A 15479-nucleotide genomic window follows, 5' to 3' on the forward strand; every position below is an offset into this window, starting at 1 on the left:
TGTAACAGGATCCCAGGAGGAGACAGATGGCATACTCAGTTCAGGTAAATCGAAGAGAATGTAATACAGAAACCATTTACAAGAGTGTGGGTGTGCGTAGGGAAATCACAAGTGCCTGTGACATTCCTTGGGTACATGACAGCAGGCACTGTTACAACCATTGGACTTAAGGGACAAGAGGAAGATATTACCAGAGGAAACCAGGGCCAGAGAATAGTGTTTAGACAGGGATTCAGTAAGCTTGTAACAACCCTGCTGGGAGGGTGCTAAAGGAATAAACACCTAACCTCACTCTTACTCCTCCCTCCACTCTCCTGTTGGTGTTTCCTATTGCTTAATTCAACCATAAGTGAGAGGGTGAGCAACTCTCAATGTAGTCCATAGAGATCAATGTCCCAGAGCCCAGAACATGATAGAAAGAGGTGGAGGGTAGAATGGAGGAGCTTAATAGCAGGTATGCTGTACAGCACACACTTAGAGAGGTTATATTTACATTATAGTTGATCATACTCACGTTAGAATATTTAGGCAGCGAAGCAGAGGCTTCACTGGAAGATGGAAATCCTGAAAGTGGGCATATTAGTTACAGAGCTATTTTAATAACACAGACAGGAAGTGAGGAAGGCACGAATTTGAGTAGAATTGGTGGGAATGAAGAAAGGCAAGAAATTGAGTGACTAGGAGGAGTAAATGACATCTGAGGTGATATCATTTCATTTTTCAACCACTTTTAGGAAGATAAAGCCTCTGCTCTCTGCATCATTATGCTCTCTACATCTGTGCCCAATGACACTGCCCCCCACCCTTCTGCATTTATTCTGCTTGGAATCCCTGGGATGCAAGACCAGCATGTTTGGATTGCCATCCCCTTCTGCTCCATGTATGTCCTTGCTCTGTTCGGCAACGGTACCGTTCTTTACATCATCATGACAGACACAGCTCTGCATGAGCCAATGTACCTTTTCCTGTGTCTACTTTCCATCACTGATCTGTTACTCTGCTCGACTACATTGCCCAAAATGCTAACAATATTCTGGCTTCGGTCTCACATAATTTCCTACCATGGCTGCCTCACCCAGATGTTTTTTGTTCACGCAGTCTTTGCCACAGAGTCAGCTGTTCTGCTGGCCATGGCTTTCGACCGCTATGTGGCTATCTGCCGTCCACTTCATTACACAGCCATCCTCAATGCCACCATGATTGGGAAGATTGGTCTGGCATGTGTGGTTCGTGGTCTTCTCTTTGTTTTCCCCTTTGTCATCCTTATTGAACGCTTACCTTTCTGTGGACATCACATCATCCCCCACACCTACTGTGAACACATGGGCATAGCCAAGCTGGCCTGTGCCAACATCAAGCCTAACACCATTTATGGTCTCACTGTGGCACTTTCAATCACTGGCATGGATGTGGTCCTCATTGCCACTTCCTATGTCCTGATCCTGCGGGCTGTGCTGCGCCTACCCTCCAAGGATGCCCAGTTCCGAGCATTTAGCACTTGTGGAGCCCATATCTGTGTGATTCTTGTCTTCTATATCCCTGCCTTTTTTTCCTTTTTCACACATCGCTTTGGCCACCAAGTACCTCCTCAGATCCACATTGTACTTGCAAATCTCTATCTCCTCGTGCCCCCTGTTCTCAACCCCCTGGTATATGGCATTAATACCAAACAGATCCGCCTGAGAATATTTGGCTTTTTTATGGGGAGGAGGTAAATATAGTTGCTACATACCCCAAGGTCTAATGGGGAAAGTTATAATTCATCTTTTACCTTTTTCAGCACCTCTTTTACTTGAACTAGAAGTTGCTGTTTCTGCTAATCCTAGCAAGCCAGGATCATGTATTATCTGAGAGTTTTTGAAGTATTTAGAACAATTCATCTATACTTACTATATGTACAGAATATCATAGAATACCATTTTTCTGTAAAATTATCATGTAGTCTGTTAATAGGCCTATAGGTCTTGAATCTTTCCAGGGAAAGGTGAGGAGGCAATGTATAATAACAGCACACTTGAAAGCAAGAGCCAGGGGTTATTCTCTTCGTATACAGAAATCCCATGTGCTAGAGGTAGTTAAGGAATTTAGAATACACACACACACATTAATTAATTATTGTCAGCGCTTTCTTAGACCAGGACAGTCTTCAGCGAGGGTATCAGACTAGGCTAGAGATGGCTGTGAGAGCCCAAGATCCCCTGGATCTGGGATTAGGTTTAAAATTAATGACTTCTGGTTGGTTTATTGTGAGAAGTTTGAAAGTACATAATTCCATGGGAAGCCTACAGCACAAGTTTTTCAAGGAAGTACTTGAAAAGATGTCACTTTGCAGCTAATACACTCACCTCATGACTGATGACTTTTGCATTTTTCCTGATAGCCTAAGAGTGATGGGTTTAACACACACATCATTCTGAGGGCTGCTGTGAACTTGATCTGACCTTTCACTTACCTCAATTAGCCAACAGCCCTTTGGGTATACAAGAATTGCCAGGACACAGAGTTTCCTGCTAATGCTATCTAGGCTGATAGTCAGAGTGACAAGAATCCTTCCCCAAACAGTTGGCCTTCATGCTTCAGCACAGACTTACCTTCCACAAGAATTGCCATTTTTTTTTTTTTTGTTTTTGGGGTCTTTTCCCCTTTTCGAAAAAATAAATGTAAGTAGCCAGTCTATTGTTCTACATGATACAGTAATATTCTCCAGAGTCAATTTTTCATTATATGTTGTTTATTGCCAGACACTCTTGATCTTTTTAAGGCATTATTCTGTTAATACTTTTTTGGGTTTTTTTCCCCTTTGGAAAACATAAAAGCAAGTAGCCAGTCTATTCTTCTATACAATATAGTAATATTCTACAGTGTCAATTTTTCATCATATATTGTTTATTGCCAGACACTCTTGATCTTTTAAGGCATTCATTCTACTTTTAAACTTTAGTATCCATGTGTCTTTATTTCTCTAAGGTCTGAGATTCAGCCTACCCACCATTGACTTAGTTTGTAATGTGGTGTTCAATGAATAAGGGTCATATAAACAGAGGCTAGAGTTTTCTTTATTGTGCTATGGTAAAATATACATAACACAAATGTTGTCATTTTAACCATTTTAAGTGTACAATTCAGTGACATTAATTATATTTACAATATTGTGCAACCGTCACCACTATTTCCCAAACCTTATTAAAGAAACTGATAAATTAAAGTTTCCAAACAGAAACTCCGTAACCATTAAGCAATAACTCCTCATTCCTCTTATTCAGGCCTGAAAATGTCTAACCCACTTTCTGAAGAGAACTAAACTTTTGCAAGAACTTTAGAAACACTCTTTATTTATTTATTTATTTATTTTGAGACAGAGTCTCGCTCTGTTGCCTGGGCTAGAGTGAGTGCCGTGGCGTCAGCCTAGCTCACAGCAACCTCAAACTCCTGGGCTTAAGCAATCCTCCTGCCTCAGCCTCCCGGTAGCTGGGACTACAGGCATGCGCCACCATGCCCGGCTAATTTTTTCTATATATATTTTTAGCTGTCTGTATAATTTCTTTCTATTTTTAGTAGAGACGGGGTCTCGCTCTTGCTCAGGCTGGTCTTGAACTCCTGACCTCGAGCCATCCACCCGCCTCGGCCTCCCAGAGTGCTAGGATTACAGGCGTGAGCCACCACGCCTGGCCCATTTATTATTCTTATAGCTGAACATCCATTTAAAAATATTTATTGAGCATAAACTATGTAACAGGGTATAATATAATTTCACCAGTAAATAAAGCACAATGTCAGACTTTAGGAAACTCACAATCTAAAAAGAGAGGAAATAATGAAATTACAACAAAATATGACATGTGAAAAGACACGATATAAAAGATATTATGGGGGCAAAGAAGAAATTATGTACATATTAAGATAATTCTATGCTTTCTCTACACTGAAGTAATCATAATTTTATGACCCACCTTGATTCTAGTCCCTCTTTCCATTGGGGTGAGGCAAAAATGTGCAACCTGTTCATAACTTGAGAGAATATTTTTGATCTTCTCATGATTTCCATGTTAAATAATTAAGCCATTCCTATGGGAAAGTACTATCAAAAAATTAATCATAAGATGGTGCTTCCCGTATGTTGGGGGAAGGAAAATTAAACAACTGTGTAGATTATCTCCTCTGTGGAAATTATTAAAGCTACTAACCTAAGATGACAAAGAATATATTTACACTCAAAAAGTTAGGTTTATTAATCTTGATGCAGCAAGCAAGAAAGCATTCCAGAACCAGCAATTCAGAGAGTTGGGAGGGGATTCTTACACAATGTGAGCTTGTGATCTTGGAAGATTGGGAGGATTCTAGATTAGATGTGGTCAAGAAAAATGGGTATTTGGGAATTGTATTTTAGTATATTTTTTATCTAGGAAATATGAAGACAAAAGTAGGCTAGCATAAACATTGGTAAAGAAAAAGCAGTTAGCTATGTTAGCCAGAAGAGTTATTCCCATTGGCCTTTTCTCCATCTTGTTCCAGTCTTTATCACAGAATGTCCTATCTGTGTATTGTGATGTTCTTTAGGTTTTATGTTCAACAGAGAATGACATGAACTATTAATAACTGCTGGCAGGATATTTTCCTGATCTCTCTTGGCCAAAAGCAGATGCGATTGGCCTTCAAAATATCAGTTTGTGCATTTCAGATGATAACCATTTTCAGAATTTTATTGATCAGAATGTTGTTCAGAAAACAGCCTGTAGTTAGTTCTGCGTGTTTCTTTTATTAAAAGATAATCTAATGAGTTATTTGATATGACAATAGCTATGCAGTAGTATGTAAGACTCTAAACTGCGTGCATTGAACAAATGAAATACAGACAATTACCAGGAAGTCAGTGATTATTAGTCTATGTAATAAGCTGTGGAGCCAGGGACATATATCACCAAACCCAGGCAGCATAAAAACATGACCAAAATCCTTTTTAGCATATTTTTGAGATCTAGGAGACCTTTTCCTTTAGCCTTGCCATACTCTATTTGACCTAAAATCTGGTGTCCAATGATCAGTTTTATTTTTCTTACTATGAGAAGAGCAACCTAAGACAGTGCATAGAAAGAGGGAGTCAGTTACCTCTCTTGGGAGCTTTCTGAGTAAGCCATATTAATTTATTTTGGAAGTTCACCCCGTATCCTTCTCTGGAAAATGTGGTTCACTGGAAGGCTATAGGTTTTTTTGTTTTGTTTGTTTGTTTTTGGTCAGGAAATTTTATTTGAACGTTCTAAAGCAATAATGCTTTAGATGTTACTTAAGTGTCCCAGACAGGATTAACAAAATTAAATGTTTCTAAATTACAAATTCAGCTCCTCTAGGAGTCTCAGAAAAGAAACAGAAGAAAACAACCCCCCTCCCCAAGAAATATGACACACACATTTTGAAGAAACCCCAACGTTTCATGCAATGGTAGGCAAAATGTAAAAAGCCACCCAAATTCACACATTTCTACACCAATCATCATCAGAAAAAAGTACTCCATAGTCAGTCTGTACATGCATTTGGGAATCTATAGCTATGTTACATTGTTTAATGTTATATAGAGTTATTACCTACCCCCCCTTGTTTTTATAATTTCTTATTTGAAAGCTATAGGTTCTAAATATATGAAAGTCTCTAGGAATTAGTTCTTATGTACAAGATAGATTTGTGTGTGATAGGTAGGCAAAAGCTCCCCTGTAGAAAACAAACTGCATTGTGATTTTAAGCATCATTTATCATCACAGGAGTGGGATAATTGTGGGTTTTTCAAGGGCAGCAAATTATCTATGGAATAAAATAGTACATGTAAAACAGACTGGAGAGTATATGAAGATACATACTACTTTAATAAAAATTGTCTTAATATTTGTCACCATCCCTACTGACCTTGAATATATGGCAAATATGAAATAACTTGAGCTAAAGTATTGAGTTGACTCTAGGTCAGGGTTCAATATATAAAATACTGAAGATTGAGGTTAATGATATAAGGAAAATCCAATACCATAAGGGCCTTGTAGAAGAAAAGCTGTTTTCTTAAATGTGTAAAGGAAGAGTTAATAAGTTTTACTAAATGGGATTGTTTGGGTAATGGCAAATCTGGCACTCAGATTCAGAGGAATACTGTAGTGTCTCTCTCTCTCTCTCTCTCTCTCACGCGCACACACACACACACACACACAAGTTGTGATCTAAATTAAATAGCAGAAAAATACTTTATGAGATTAGGCTACAATTACAGTAAAAACATGTTTAAATGCATTAAAAACCTTTAGGCGACCACTAAGATACACCAAATTAAGACAATAAAGAATTTTCATAATAAATCAAAGAAAAAAAGAGAACAGAGATATACAAAAGTAATCTTGTTCTCTTATCCTAGCTGGAGGCTATATACTCTGTGCCCTCATCTGCTAATCAGAAAATTTGGGGTTAGCCACTACCCTTCAAGGATCATCTGCTTTTGGAGGATCCTTAAGAATCTTCAGTTTAAGGTTCTAATAGGTATGGATTTATTAATAATTTTTATTGGAAAAAGGATATTAACATTGTTAGCTGGAAACATGTATGCATGAATCAATGCCTTGGAATTCTACTGCTTTACTGGTTGTTAATAGTACCTGAGAAGTCTTCTCCAGTGAGGAACAAGGGTAATCATTTTCTGATGGTGTTTCTAAAATATCCAATCTCCTCTTTTAACATTATTTGGTAGAAAGTAAACAATCGGCTAACGAGGGAAGGTGGTTCTTATGTATTAATGATAATCTTAAACAGATTTGGTCAGTTTATCATGTTAATCAGCATTATCGGGATGTAGGAGAATAAAATTCCCAATTGGCATATAACACATAATTAACTTTAAAGAATTTTAAATCTGTAATTATCCTGGTAATAACACTATATTATTGACAGTGAGGCCATTAATAAATCTTTAAGGTCACTTATTTATTCCATGATGTGTATTGTAAATACAGTTTCTGTGTCTGTCTTTGAACATAAACATAAATATGTTTCATTTAATGTGAAAAGTAAATAATCATCAAAATATGTTTATGCTAATTTGGATAAAGAGTTCTCACAATAGAATTAATTAAAAACTGAAAAATTAAAAACCTAATTATTTTCATTATTCCTTTTTTAAAAAGTAGATGAGCAAATTTTTATGATATATACTGCTCATTTAAATAACTCAAAGAAAGTTTAAGTATAAAACATATCTTAATATTTTTGACAAATGTTAGTAACTCACTTTCTCTGTACTAACTAGCAAAGAAATCTGGCTGCATCTGGACCCAGAAGTTGGGAGGATGCTGGGGTAAAAGAGGCTGTGAAGATGGGGTGGGGGAGATGGATTGCCGAAGATGCACTGGGGAATGTCTAGGGCAAAGCTACCAGCCCAGGACAAAGCTTAGAGAATAACAAAGAGAAAAAGGCTAGGGATAGACAGAATTTGAGGCTGCTAACACTATTTTGCCAAGATATCCATCAACAATTGTACCTCTGATGTTTCCATGGACATGATTACTCTGGCCACAAAGTAAGTGCTTCCCTGGCTCCCACACCTAGCCATGCTTGGGAATGAGAGCCTTTAGAATGCCCAAACTGCTAGTCCCCTATCTAGTGCAAATTCAACTTTTTTTCAAAAATAAATTTTATTGTGTATATTTAAGGTATACAACATGATGTTATAAGATACATATATATGTAGCAAAATGGTTACTATAGTGAAACAAATAAATATCCATCATTTCACATAGTTATCCATTTTCCCCTTGTACCAAGGGCAGCTGTAATCTACTCATTTAACAAAATTCCTGAACACAATACACTATTACTGATTGTAGTCCCTGTATTGCACATTAGATCTTTTGGCATGTTCATCCTCCATATTTGCTACTTTGTATCTTTTGACCTATATCTTTCTGCACTACAGCTCCAACTCCAGTAACCACTGTTTTATTCTCTATATAATTGGCCTCTTTTTTTTCTTTTTAGATTCCACAGGTAAGTGAGATCATGTGGTATTTGTCTCTCTGTGCCTGGCTTATTTATTTAACTTTGTGTAATGTCCTCCAGGTTCATCCACATCGTGGCAAATGGCAGGATCTCCTCCATTTTTTTGAAGGCTGAATAATTCTCAATTGTATGTATATACTACAGTTTCTTTATCCATTTGTCCATTGATTCAGCTTTAAGCTCACCCTTTCTTTCCTCCAACTCCTCAAAGATTGGCAAAGACTGGAACATTCCAGAATCTTTAAGATTAATTAGCCTCATCTCCTGGGAGTTCAGGGAACCTCCAGGGTCAATTTTACACATAATAGTAGTGGTGCCTGGTGTGTATGTATGTGGGGGGTAGCAAAGAGCTAATTCTGGGCACTCTGGGGGCCTTTAATTAGGTTACTTAAAGGACCACACCATGGATTTTGAGTGCCTGAAAGTGAGGAGTGGAGAGATGCAGGGCCATGAGTGTGCTCTTCAAGAGCCGTATGGATGTCTGCTGAGATACACCTACATACATAGGTACATGCTCACACACACACATTTGCAGAAGGTGTCTGGGGCCAGCTGCCCACTCTCTCACCGCCCCACTTTCAGGTAAGTGGTTCTAGGTGAGGGTTGGCTTTATATTCACATTGTGGTAGCCTGCTCCCTGAGCTTCAGCTGGGCAGCATCCCACTGCCTGCTTCATTCTTCATCACCATTGCACAGGTTCCCACTTCTTCAGATCCCATATCTGCCGAAAATGTGTATTCCTTAATTTTTAGATGCAAGAATCTATTATAAGCTTTTAGGTTATCTTCACTTTTTAAAAAATAAAACTCTTCTTTTGCTGATGGATTTCATCCTTTGGTTTCTGAGAGGGGTATATATTTTGTCAGTTTCTCTTTGTATTTCTGTCCAATTTTGTTCTACATATTTCAAGTTACGTTATTTAAATAGATACACATTTATTTCTTAATATATTTATATATATTTAATAAGATATTTTATTGGTGAATTATGAACCAGTTTGTCCTTAATAAACATCTTTAAACATAAAATATATCCTCTCTGATATTAATGCTTGGGATCTCCTAGAGTCAACATATTAAGGTGTTGGCTGTAATGAATTGCAGGTGTGATTAGAGCTGGATGATCAGATTCTACACTCACTCATGTGGCTGTTTGCAGAGGCCTCAGTTCCCCAAAGTGTGGAACTTTTTATATGGCTACTCACCCCAGAGCAAGTAGTGAGAGAGAAAGAGAGAGAGAAAGCTCAAGATACCACACTGCCTTTTATGACCTAGTCTTGGAGTTGAACATCAGTTGCCTTATACTATTACAAGCTAGTTGCTACATGCAGCCCTCATGCACCAGAAGGGATCGCACAAGGACTAGAATACCAAGAGGCAGGGATTTTTATTATCGCTACTGTAATATTACAGTACATTGCTATGCTTTATAATATATACTATCATGGTTTCAGAATCACTTTTGTGCATCTTAACATTCCAATCTTTGTCTTCCATTTTGAAACTTCTTTTTAATTGATGCTCATGTAGTTATTTTATTTCTCCCCCCAGGTACTTCACTAGGGTGCCACCATGACTACTTGCAACGCCACGCAGAGCCATCCTTCTTTCTTTATTCTCCAAGGCATTCCTGGGATGGAAGACAAACACAGGTGGATGTCTATCCCCTTCTCCTCCATGTACTTTGTCACCGTGATTGGGAACTGCACGATCCTCTTCACCATCTCCACAGAGCGCTCCCTGCATAAGCCCATGTTCCTGCTCCTCTGCCTATTAGCTCTCACGGACCTGGGCATGTCCACAACCACCATTCCCAAGGTGCTGTGCATTTTCTGGTTTGGCCAGAGTGAGATCAGCTACCAAGGCTGCCTGGTTCAGCTATTTTTCATCCACTCCATCTCTGCCATGCAGTCGTCTGTACTGATGACCATGGCCTTTGACCGCTATGTGGCCATCTGCGAGCCCCTACACTATGCCACCATCCTTTCCAATAGTCGTGTTGGGTTCATTGGCCTAGTGAGTTTGGCAAGAGCCATCCTCTTTATTCTCCCCATGCCCATCCTCCTCCAGCAGATGCCCTATCATACCAATCGCATCATCCCTACCACCTACTGTGAGCACATGGCTGTGGTAAAGATGGTTTGTGTGGATACCACAGTCAACCGGATATATGGTCTGGTGGTGGCCTTGCTGGTTGCTGGGCTGGACCTCTCAGCTATTGCTTCATCTTATGTGCTGATCATCCGGGCTATAATGCGTCTCTCTTCTAAAGAAGCCCACCACAAAGCAGTCAACACGTGCACCACACACATCTGTGTCATGCTTATCTCTTACACTCCCTCACTATTCTCTTTTCTCACTCACCGCTTTGGCCGAGGCATTCCACCCCATGTCCACACCATTCTTGGCAACCTCTACTTCCTTGTACCTCCAATGCTCAATCCTATAATTTATGGAGTGAAAACCAAGGAGTTTCGGGACAAAGTGACCAAATATGGTTGTTGGAGGAAAAAGCCCATAACCATTGTCCATGGTCAGAAACTTGTCTGACAATCTAGCAGTTGTGAGTATGAAGAAAAAATGTTAAGTGGATGTAGTTCCTTGAGGAATTGGCTAGTGGTAGAAATATGTCATATTGGCAGATTAGCTGCTAAAATGTTTCTCCTTGGTCAGAGAAGCTAAGTAAGACACAGGAGACCTTCTTGGTCTCAGTAATTCTAAAGCAAGGCAATTATCAACTCTGAAATAAAAATGACATCTGCTCTCCATACCTGACAGAGTGGTTGGGCAAATTTTATGTGATAATACATGTAAAAGCACTTTGAATAACAACATACATGGAACACACGTAAGATGGGGTAGAATGTTTCCATATGGGGAGAACATAAGAGCAAACCATAACTTGCTCACCTTCAATGAGTTGTAGAATACTACTTACTATGCCAAGACAAAGCTAAAATGTGTGTAGATGTAGGTATGTATTTGTATTTGTGTGCTCAGGACGAGGGGAGGAAGTGAAGAAGATTGTTTGAGGGGAATGAGAAGGGACAGCAAAGTTCCAAATTGAATTTAGAGTTACTATGTTATTATCCTTGCTGCAGAAGCCTTACATTTGGGCAAAAGGACTTGTTTCCTTGCAGGCCTAGGGAATATATACAGGAAACATAATCTCCAATTCCCAGAGAAACGTCAAAGGAAAAAGGAAAAATGGAAAGCTCCTAAGGCTTAAAAGATTGATATGTATTTTAACTAATTTCATATTTGTGAAAACTCCTAGAGTCAACTCTTCTGCTTGTCTCAACTAATTCCAGTGTATGCCAGGAATCTCTTGCAAAGAGATAATTCTTAAGGCTCGTAGTTTTAAAAATAAGTTTTATATTGGAAAGCTTGGTTATAAAACTCTACAAGGCCATTTATGTGGAGTCTTAGAAGTCATCAATAAGTACTTGGGGTAACATGTGGAGCTCAGATTCCATGCCCAGTTACTGGAATTCAGTAAGTTTAGGGGATATTGTTTATCATTTCTATGTAATGATTTAGAATATAATGTAACAATCAATGTGACTAAAGCTTTATAGTACATTCTGGACTTCCTTTGCAAATAATAGAGGGCTTATACCTTGAGCCCACTCCACTGAATTATTTACTTTCTAATTTTCTATTAGTACCAGAATCATCAAATTAATTTTTCTTTATATAAGGAATTCAGTTTTCATAAACCATTACTGCTAATTCAGGTAACCTTAGAAGGTAGTCTTTAAAAAATATTAAAATGACTCCCAGAAAGAAAAGAACTTCCATAGATGTCCATAGATCTCAATCCTTACTTCTTTCTAAGTCTTATTTTTCACACAGAACTAAATAAGAATGTCATTATTGTTTTACTATCCATTTTTGTGATTGTTAAAATAATATTAGTACTTGGTAAAGCAATCAAATGTGATAGGATATACAATGAAATGAAAAAGTCTTTTTGTTTCTACTTAGCTGTATTTTATGGTTCTAAGGAAAAAGCTACAAATTTGATTCTTTGTAAAATATGAATGGGACAGAGGACTAAATTTGAATATTTTATCAGAAGAATGGAGAGTATAGTCCAGCATGTCATGCAAAACACTACTGACTGTGATGGAGAAAACTTCATTGGGATTTAAGGGATTCTGAGATGATCTGTGGACTGTTGGTATCAGTTGTAGTGTAGCAGAACTATCTCAAAAACAGCTTGATTTCAGGTAATTTCTACTTTGAATTACTGAAATATACCTAGAATTTAATCAGAGAAAGCTTAAGCAATGGCTGACTAATGATAAATGAAAATGATTTCAATTTGTATCCAATCTCCTCCAATCCCATTTTATTTGCATTATCTGTCATTTAGTTAAATATAATAATAATAATAAAACCAATCAATTTTGGGTTTTAGGTGTTTTATAAAGCTTATCTTTATTTTTATATTTTTTCTTTTTCTATTTCTTTTTTCTTTTATTATTTCAGCATATTATGGGAGTACAAATGTTTAGGTTACATATATACATTATATTTTAAAATTTTTAATAACACAAAGCATCATGACAATCTTGCCCACTCTAATACAATCAGGCTTCCTATAAAATAAATGGAAACCCTAAAACCGGGGCATAGGCCATTGACATCTGGATGGATGCTCCAGTTTGGGGACCACTATAAATTTGGTGGTAGAATATTCTAATTTTTAGAAAGTTACTAAGTGTGAATTTAGGAAAAATGCATCCCTAACATAAGATAGGTATCTTTACTTGTCTCTTATGGGAACAAGATACACAGTTCAAGTTAATCAACAAATAACTTCTGTGGGCAAATCTGAATTATAATTTGTGATTTACACAGATGGAAACACATTATTCTAAATAGTTTTATTTGTTCCTTTTTTATTTAATAATATCTATATATTATTTATTATATTCAATGACTGTCGCATTCCTTTGTATGTTTTTCAGCACTTATTGAAGCAGTCACTTATTGGTGGACAGATGTTTGTTTCTAGGTTTTTGTTGTTTAAAAGTTATATGAGTATCTTATTATAGTGACTAAATTTTTTCTTTTACACAAAGTATTACTGATGTGTAAATATGTATAAATGAAATTATTAGAGAAAAACATATGTGCACTTTTTACTTTCTTATTGTAGTACTTTTTGCCTGATCACCAAAATATACAACATGGAATGTAAACACTAAAATATAAAGTGTAGAATATAAATATTTCCCCAATGATAATTGGTAGGATTTTGATGTATGTATTAGTTTCTTAGGGCTGCTGTAATAAATTACCACAAACTGGGTGGCTTAAAAAAACAGAACTTTTTTCTTTTATTGTTCTGGAGGCTACAAGTCCAAAGTCAAGTTGCCAGCAGGGCTATGCTCTCTGAAGGCTCTAGGGGAAAATCTTTCCTTGCTTCTCTCCTAGCTTCTGATGGTCCGTGGCATTCCTTGGCTTGAAATACAGCACTCTAACCTCTGCCTCTGTCTTGGCATGGCATCCTCCCTGTGTGCCTCTTCACATCATCCTTCCTTTGTGCTTGTCTGTATCCAAATTTCCCTCTTCTTATAATTGTGCCCCACTCTAACCCAGTATAACCTCATCTCGACTTGATTATATCTGCAAAGATCATATTTCCTAATAAGATCTCATTCTGAAGTTCTGAGTGGACATAATTTTGGGGGGATGCTATTTAACCCAGTACAATATGTGTGTGTTCATACCTATTCCTTATGTGAAAAAAATTCTACAAGTATTATTACTATAAAGTGGAATTATATTTATACATGATATTTTGCAATTTATTGTTTAACCTATTAATAATGACACCTACCCATTATAGTATATATTAGATTTGTCTCACTTTTTAAAAACCCATTTGTAGTATTCTTTAACCAATCTTGTATTAGTGTCTACTACTGTGGGTTGATTACAATGAATCATTTTTACAAACAATGCTGTGATTTTAGAGCAGGGATTGGAAAACTGTGGACTGTGGGTTAAATTTGGCCTGTTGCTTGTTTTTGGAAAGAAAGTTTTATTGGAACACGGCCAGACCCATTGATTTACATAATCATCTATAGCTGCTTTGCATGATGGTGGCATCCTTGCCACATTCAGTCATTGTTGGGGAGAGCCAATGGGGATGCATCATTTTGGTGCAGATTTAATGATAGATTTCAAATTGTAGGAGTTAGACCCTTCAGTCAATTAGGTTACCTATGGTAGGAGAGCTATGTGGCACATTCATATGGCCATTATGGGACGCTGAAAGGAATTTGGTGGGCAAGAGAAAAGGAAACTATGGGTAATTATTCCCCACACTCTCATACTCTCTCTCTCTGATTGCTACACTTCTTTAAGGCAAGGGTCTGCAAACTTTTTTCTGTAAAGTTTCAGATAATAAACATTTTTGGTTTTGCAGGTGATATGGTCATTTCTGAGGCTAAGTCAAAAAAGCTCCTTTCTCTCTTCTTGGATTACTAACTCTTTGGGAAACTGATTCCATGTCATGGGGATACTACAGTAGCCCTATGGAGAGATCCACATGGCAAGAAAATGCAACTTCTAGTCAACAGCCATGTGGGTTTATCTTCTCAGAAGTGGATCCTTCAGCTGCATCCCAGTTTTCACTTGACTTTAGCCCCTGGTCATATTTTTACTTTAGCATCATGAAGGAACCTGAGCTAGAATCATCTGCTGAACTGCTCCTGGATTCCTGGTTCTCAAAAACTATATGATGATGGTAGACTATTCAGTACTTTATTTCTTTAGTTTCTCTCTGAATTCCACCATGTTGATCATGATGGTGACCTCAAATTAGTGTCAGGTATCAATCTTTTATCCATGCTAAACTTCAGTGGGATATCTGGCTTACGAAGAACAAAGAGGCACAAATAATCCAACAAAGAGTAATGATCTGACTTTACCTCTTTTCTTCCCCCTATGCCAACCTTTCCCTAACACATCTCCTGTAAAAACACTCTTATGTTAGGAGTGAACTGGGGTATTTATTTACTAAGAGATTTAGCAACAGAACTGGCTGGAAGGAATGATTTCTCTTTTCTCTTAGATGGATAATATGATTTTTTCCCTGTTTGTAGTCATATTCCTACTCTAAAGGCTAGTCAGGACTAAGTGAAATCAAATGGAAAGGAGTAATCAGTACAGAGGGCCTTCTCTGTTCTAGATCACAGGAATTAAGTATGTTCTTAGAGATTATAGATTGTTCAGTTTACCAGAGTAGAGAGGAGATCAGGATTGGTTAGAAGTTATGGCTAGGGATAAGAGCATATACATCATTCTTATTCTCCATGCTATTAATATTATTATGATACAAATCATGAACATAGTGATATATATTTAAAAGGAGTGTAGAAATGTAAGATCTTTCTTCCTGACTTTCAAATCAATAATCACATATGTTTAACTTTAAGT

At 37.4% G+C, this 15479-nt stretch overlaps 2 protein-coding genes across 2 annotated transcripts; both read left to right on the forward strand.

Annotated features, from left to right (window-relative positions):
* The first annotated feature begins 764 nt into the window (after positions 1 to 764).
* LOC138384143 (olfactory receptor 52D1-like) lies at positions 765 to 1715 on the forward strand. The gene has a single exon (XM_069469418.1). The coding sequence runs from the start codon at positions 765 to 767 to the stop codon at positions 1713 to 1715; it is 951 nt and encodes a 316-aa protein (XP_069325519.1).
* Positions 1716 to 2174: 459 nt separating this feature from the next.
* LOC138384867 (olfactory receptor 52P1-like) lies at positions 2175 to 10574 on the forward strand. The gene is made up of 3 exons (XM_069470527.1): positions 2175 to 2306; positions 8005 to 8013; positions 9588 to 10574. Exons 1-3 carry the CDS (start codon positions 2175 to 2177, stop codon positions 10572 to 10574), a joined length of 1128 nt encoding a protein of 375 aa, XP_069326628.1.
* The last annotated feature ends 4905 nt before the right edge of the window (positions 10575 to 15479 follow it).

This window comes from Eulemur rufifrons, chromosome 6 (genome assembly GCF_041146395.1).
Source record: "Eulemur rufifrons isolate Redbay chromosome 6, OSU_ERuf_1, whole genome shotgun sequence".
In the NCBI taxonomy this organism is placed as follows: Eukaryota; Metazoa; Chordata; class Mammalia; order Primates; family Lemuridae; genus Eulemur; species Eulemur rufifrons.

Coding starts and splice junctions, on each gene's coding strand:
- LOC138384143 (XM_069469418.1), top strand. CDS start 765: ATGCTCTCTACATCTGTGCCCAATGACACTGCCCCCCACCCTTCTGCA.
- LOC138384867 (XM_069470527.1), top strand. CDS start 2,175: ATGGCTGTGAGAGCCCAAGATCCCCTGGATCTGGGATTAGGTTTAAAA.